At 35.9% G+C, this 6,617-nt stretch overlaps 1 protein-coding gene and 1 long non-coding RNA gene across 5 annotated transcripts in view; both read left to right on the top strand.

The window, feature by feature from the left end:
* Positions 1-6,617, top strand: part of LOC107755483 (sideroflexin-2-like) — a 31,383-nt gene that overhangs the window by 2,306 nt on the left and 22,460 nt on the right. For all 3 annotated transcript variants that reach the window (XM_016572284.1, XM_016572285.1, XM_016572286.1), the window contains exons 4-5: positions 15-113; positions 318-393. In XM_016572284.1, the coding sequence (XP_016427770.1) occupies positions 15-113; positions 318-393 (175 nt within the window). The remainder of the gene's footprint in view (positions 1-14; positions 114-317; positions 394-6,617) is intronic.
* Positions 2,150-3,627, top strand: LOC107755487 (uncharacterized). Of its 2 annotated transcripts, XR_001641703.1 has the most exons (3): positions 2,297-2,755; positions 2,838-3,022; positions 3,603-3,627. It is a non-coding gene; the product is annotated as an uncharacterized LOC107755487 (long non-coding RNA). The 2 variants fall into 2 exon arrangements; XR_001641702.1 differs by having other exon boundaries at positions 2,150-3,022.

Genomic DNA, 6,617 nt, shown 5'->3' with positions numbered 1-6,617 from the left:
GTATGGTCGTGTAGGACAGTTCCTGCTGTGGTGTTCTGGCAGTGGGTTAACCAGTCTTTCAATGCTCTGGTCAACTACACCAATCGCAATGCTGCCTCCCCCATCACACCAAAGTAAGTTCCTGTGACTTCTTTCTTTGAACTTTACTCACTTGCAAGATATTGTAGGTTTTCAGAGAGTATACCTCTTAAAATGTGACTGTCCCGTGATACCTAGCGATTTATTAACAGATGTCTGGGAAGGAGCTTGAAATAACAGATAAGCTTCAGTAACAGATATGGGGTTTTTGTTGTGTTGTGTGTATCTTCTTTGCTCAGGCAGATTGGAGTAGCTTATGTGACTGCAACAAGCACAGCGCTGGTCACTGCGGTCGGGCTGAACCTCTACACAAAGGTATCACTCAGCCTCATATAAATAATTAAGGGAATACTCTATGTCTACAGACAGGATCTTGGATATGCAGCTGATTACAATAGAACACTTACAAACTGAATATTGAAATATAAATTAGTGTGTAAAAACAGTGTTGGGTGTAATTAATTACTTAGTAATTAGTTACTGTAATTTAATTACTTTTCCCTTGAAAAAGTAAAGTAAGTGATTACTCTTATTTTTTCTGTAATTTAATTACAGTTACTTCTTATGTAATTGAACTCAATACTGTATAGACTGTAGAACATGTAGCGTCTGGACCACTCAAACACACAATATATATTTTGTTTTTATATTTAACAAATACTCTGTAACCCCCCTCAGTTAACAAGCCATATGAGGACCCATGAACCCTTCCCCCCGAAATGCGTAACACCCCAGGAAGCCGAACAGGCTCCTGGTTGCATGGCAACCAACGCTGATATCACTGGGTTTATTGGCCAAAAGAATGCAAAGCAGGGAAAATCCCTGCATGTCCCAGGGCAAGAGGCAGAGTAGAAATGGACTTTTCTACTAATTAATTCATAGGAAAACCTTTCTTTGAATGAACACACATCATCCTTCAGGTCATTGGGTATATTATTGTCATCATGTATTTGGTCTTTGAAATTGTATACTGTTATGCAGACTTATAATCGAAACACCCTCCTGTCAGCTTACATATATATATCTCCACCATGTTTAGTATCTATGAATTCGCCTTCTGATGATCGAAACGAGCGTGTATATTATATATTGGTACATAGGCAATATATTAGTGTCCTGAGAATCTTTAGTAATTTCGATTCAAGTTCCATTTGCAAATTACCATGCCCTCACACAAAGGGTCATAAAAACTCCCCAGTATCTCAAAACTCCCACTTGGGATACCGGCCTTTCTCATTGGACAAGCCCATCTTGAGAGGCGGGGATCTTCTCCGACCTTAAAGGCCCACACCAGGGACCCTCCCCAGTCGGTGGTTTGTTGGAATTCTGAGAGGATGTGAGAAAAACGCACCCGGAAACCCTAAGCTCGTGCCAGGCTTCGGCCTTGTCTTTCCATTCATCAAGTTACTCTGACGCAAACTGGTTCTTTTCATCAACCAACTTCAGCAAGATCCACATGAACTTTCAGATTGCATCAAGCCTTTCTTTCAGACAGACGGGACATGCAAGTATCCAAACTTAGTCTTATTAATTGATACATGAGGTATCATCGGCACCTTTTTACAAAGGTGTGTTTGAACTAAGAATCTGACGTTTCCCTCAGGTGTAGATCTGCTGAATATGCAAATGTTTCCATAACTTCATTCCTTATTTCTCTTCTCTGTACTGAGTTAAGCTTTAACCCTTTCCTATACAAACTGTGTGTGTGAGTGTGTGTGTGTGTGTGTGTATGTGTATGTTAGACCAGTTTAAGTGTTTATGTGTATGTTAGACTAGTTTAAGTGTTTATGTAGTTAATAAAACCTTACTTGTATCACACTTGACGTTGTTCATTGTTTGCTAATAACTGGAGTCACTTAATCATGCAGATTTATGCTACAAGCTTTTGTAAAATTGTACAGTAAGAAAGTTATTTCCCTTAACCAGGAAATTAACGTTCTTAGAATTGACAAGACAGTTGACCCTGAGAGGTCAAGTAAATATCTACAGCGGATCTAAAATATTCATAATTAATTATAACTAGTTATGATTAATTATTCATATTTCCCATGAGCTGATTCGTTACATCAGGTTCATCTTTAATAAACAAAACAAGTGAAGACAAAACGGAGCACAAACATGGCACATCTCTCTTTCTTGCTCACCGCAGAATGTTCAGGACCCCAAAACTTTTTCTAGCTGCCCCACTTACGCCTGATAGTGCTATGTGTCTTTCACAATGCCCTTGAATCAAAAGAAATGAATAGTTGTACATAAAATAACAGTAAATAAAACAAAACCTGACATGCATCTCTACTTTTTTTTTAAGGGGGGGTACACAAGTTATAATCATGATTTCTATGTTTGCCACAAGAGGAGTCAGTGGAACATCTATGTGTTTGTCAAAAGTATTTTAATGAAAAACAAACAATGAAGAAGGAACTTAGAAAGGTGGGAGTGGAAGGAATAAAGCTTAAAAAAAGTATAATCACTTATGGATTAGAGAGCTTATTTCCTTATCTCAAAAGTACAGAACTGATAAAGACAATGAAGGGTTTCTTTTATGAAATAAGTAAACTTTGGTCCACACTCCAACACTGAAGGTGGCGATAATGCACCTTAACGCTGGTGCCACCCACCATAAAACAGAAGAAGAAGAATCAAACATCACTATTCAAGAATCAGCTACGGGAAATAGGTATAGTAGAGTTTAATGTTAAAAATATAGTAACATATGGAAATAGTGACCAAGGACGGAGATATTTGTTTAATTTTCTAAGGAGGACTGGAAGGACGAATTTAATTAAGATATAGTAAGTTAAAGTGAGACAGCAGATGGCAGTAATGCAACACTATGGATGCCAACTGACGTAAAACTCCAATGAAGAAGAAGACAAACATCACTATTGTGATGTACATTTGTGTTAGGGACTGTTGACTGTGGAATTGTTACACTGGAGAAATGGTGAGTGGTTTCTTTAATTGCTATTCACATATGCTAATATGATATTATAATACCAACATGCACTGTGGCCTGGCCCCATGTTAGCAAATTAGTCAGGTACATGTGTTAGCCAGGTACATGTGAACCAGCCATCTTGCCAGCTGAGATTAGTTAAGTTAATTAGTTAATTAGCTAAGCCAGGAACACACTACACAACTGTAAGGCTGGTTATGAATGTAATTTGATACTTAAAACTGATCACACCCAAATGTGTCAGAGCCATTTGCGTTCAGTTGGTGTTTACAGTCAGCATTTAAAATCATAAGTGTTTTCAGTTCAGTCTTAGAATGATTCAGTTAGTCGTTAAGTGTGTCCCTGGCTTTAGGTTGCATATCAGTATTTATGATTTGTTATACTTCCCAAATCAGATCATTACTAGACTACATTACTACCTCGGGATCAAATTTCAGTAACTATACAAGCATGTTTTGTGGAAGCATGGATGCATGATTTGTTTCATATTTTGTTTAACTAATAGTTATTTTCACCTGTTAGGTTGTTAGTAACTGATTGCAATGACATATTGTTCTCTGTGTTTCAGGATGTGTCAAGTCTTTCCAAGGGGACAAAGAAATCGAAGTTAAGAATCGAAAAGGAGCTTGGGACATGGGCTGTGACCTTTGGCCAGTGGGTGTACCAGTGGGAGCCCTCAACAAATGACGACACATGGTGCAGATGAGGGCGGGACTTCAAAAAATTGCAGTGACGAGGTGGGGAAGCAGCTATGGAAATGGCAAAAAACTAGAGGTGAATGTTCGGGCAGATAAAGCTCACTCCAAAACAAGAGTGAATCTGGAGTTGGCTTTCAGCCGCTGGCGAACACTGAAAAAGAGATGTACAGTCCTACCTCATTCTAAATACTGTCATCAGACACACCATTCATCTGTCAGAATTTCCACCAGGTGAGGAATTATTCATTTTGAATTCATTACAGTGTTTAACTTTTTATGGATTGTAATTTATTATGCTCCATTTGTTCATAGGATTAAGGAAGAATATGAAGAAAGGCCGTCAGCAGATAAACTGACAAACTTACTAGACAGGTGTCTGATAATGAAGACAGGTGTGTGTTATTGAAATTGTAGCGTCTCGACCAATCTGACACACTAATTTTTATTTGATTTAACAAATCAATTATTCATTAGATTAACAAATCGTCACAGTCCCCTCACTCAATAAACTGGATGCCAGGATTTCTGCAGAACACCAGGCCCCCTGGTCACCATGACAACTAATCATGATATCACTGGTTTTATGACCCCCCCCAGGAATGTGAGTAGAATAACCCACTCATTGTCCCCATAGGAAAGGCAGAGTAGAAATGGACTTTTCTACTAATTAATTCATAGGAAAACCTTTCTTTGAATGAACACACATCATCCTTCAGGTCATTGGGTATATTATTGTCATCGTGTATTTGGTCTTTGAAATTGTATACTGTTATGCAGACTTATAATCGAAACACCCTCCTGTCAGCTTACATATATATATCTCTACCATGTTTAGTATCTATGAATTTGCCTTCTGATGATCGAAACGAGCGTGTATATTATATGTTGGTACATAGGCAATATATTAGTGTCCTGAGAATCTTTAGTAATTTCGATTCAAGTTCCATTTGCAAATTACCATGCCCTCACACAAAGGGTCATAAAAACTCCCCAGTATCTCAAAACTCCCACTTGGGATACCGGCCTTTCTCATTGGACAAGCCCATCTTGAGAGGCGGGGATCTTCTCCGACCTTAAAGGCCCACACCAGGGACCCTCCCCAGTCGGTGGTTCTGTTAGGTTTCGATAAGATGTGAGCTCCAATGCTCCAGGACATCCTAAGTTTTTGTGCCAGGCCTTCAGCCTCGACTTTTCCACTCATCAAGATTCTCTGACTCAAAACTGGTTCTTTTCATCGACCCAAATTCAGCAAAGATCAACTGGAAACTTCAGATTACATCAAACCTCTCTTTCAGACAGATGAGACTTGCAAGTATCCAAACTTAGTCTTATTAATTGATACATTAGGTATCATTTTCACCTTTTTACAAAGGTGTGTTTGAACTAAGAATCTGATGTTTCCCTTCAGGCTGTAAATCTGCTGAATATGCAAATGGTTCTATAACTTCATATTCCTTATTTCTCTTCTCTTTACTGTTTAACCCTTTTAACCCTTTCCTATACCAACTGTGTGTGTGTGTATGTGTATGTTAGACCAGTTTAAGTGATGTTAGACCTGTTAGACCAGTTTAAGTGTTTATGTAGTATGTTAGACTAGTTTAAGTGTTTATGTAGTTAATAAAACCTTACTTGTATCACACTTGACGTTGTTCATTGTTTGGTAATAACTGGAGTCACTTAGTCATGCAGATTTATGCTACAAGCTTTTGTAGAATTGTACAGTAAGAAAGTTATTTCCCTTAACCAGGAAATTAACGTTCTTAGAATTGACAAGACAGTTGACCCTGAGAGGTCAAGTAAATATCTACAGCGGATCTAAAATATTCATAATTAATTATAACGAGTTATGATTAATTATTCATATTTCCCATGAGCTGATTCGTTACAAACATTTACATACAATACAATAGTGGAAAACACTATTGTATATAACATCAAAATTTAAAGTCTAACCTTAAAATGCATGATTTTATGTATCCTTCTCACTTTAAATACTTTGGTGAGTTAATAAGAATATTGGTAACACTTTAGTGTCCAATTCTCACTTTTAACTAGTTGGTAATTAGCATGAATATTACTGGGATATTGGCTGTTTATTATTACTTAAAAAACACATATTAATGTCTTATTCTGCAAGACCTTATTCTAAATCCTTAATCCTACCCAATACTTAAACTTAACAACTACTTTACTAAGTATTAATGAGCAGTAATTGGAGTATACTGAGGCAAAAGTCATAATTAATAGTTAGTTAATAGTGAGAAATGGACTCTAATCTAAAGTGTGACCAGAATAATTTATGTAGTTATCTATTATTTATTTGAAAGAATTAAAAGAATCGTTTCATGTCTATGTATGTATCATTAACTTGTCGAGTTTGATATAGGATTTAGAAAGTAATTAGTAATAAGTAATTAAATACTTTTTGGTGAGAGTAATTTGTACAGTAATCTAATTACACTGTTGAAGATGTAATTAGTAACTAGTAATTAATTACTTTTTTAGAGTAACTTACCCAACACTGTGTAAAAATAAACCGATATGTATAGTAGTAATGTACTTACAGTGGTATTTCAGGATACATTTTAAAATGCTTTACTGTTTTGAAACTACAGCCACAAATATTATTATATAGAAATTATATATTATAATTTACATTAAATTACAAATTATATAGAATTATATAGAATATCTAATAATAAATATATATTTATCACACACATCTATATACATACACAGGCAGTACAGTACATAGTACTAATAATAAAAACATACAAAACTAATTATATATAATAGACATTAAATAAATTCTATAAATATATTTACTTAAAAATGAATTATTATATATATATATATATATATATATATTTACTTGGATGCATACA

The sequence above is a fragment of the Sinocyclocheilus rhinocerous genome, unplaced genomic scaffold (genome assembly GCF_001515625.1).
Source record: "Sinocyclocheilus rhinocerous isolate Xijiao unplaced genomic scaffold, SAMN03320098_v1.1 scaffold140, whole genome shotgun sequence".
Taxonomy (NCBI): Eukaryota; Metazoa; Chordata; class Actinopteri; order Cypriniformes; family Cyprinidae; genus Sinocyclocheilus; species Sinocyclocheilus rhinocerous.
This window is presented reverse-complemented; position numbering and strand designations above follow the sequence as displayed.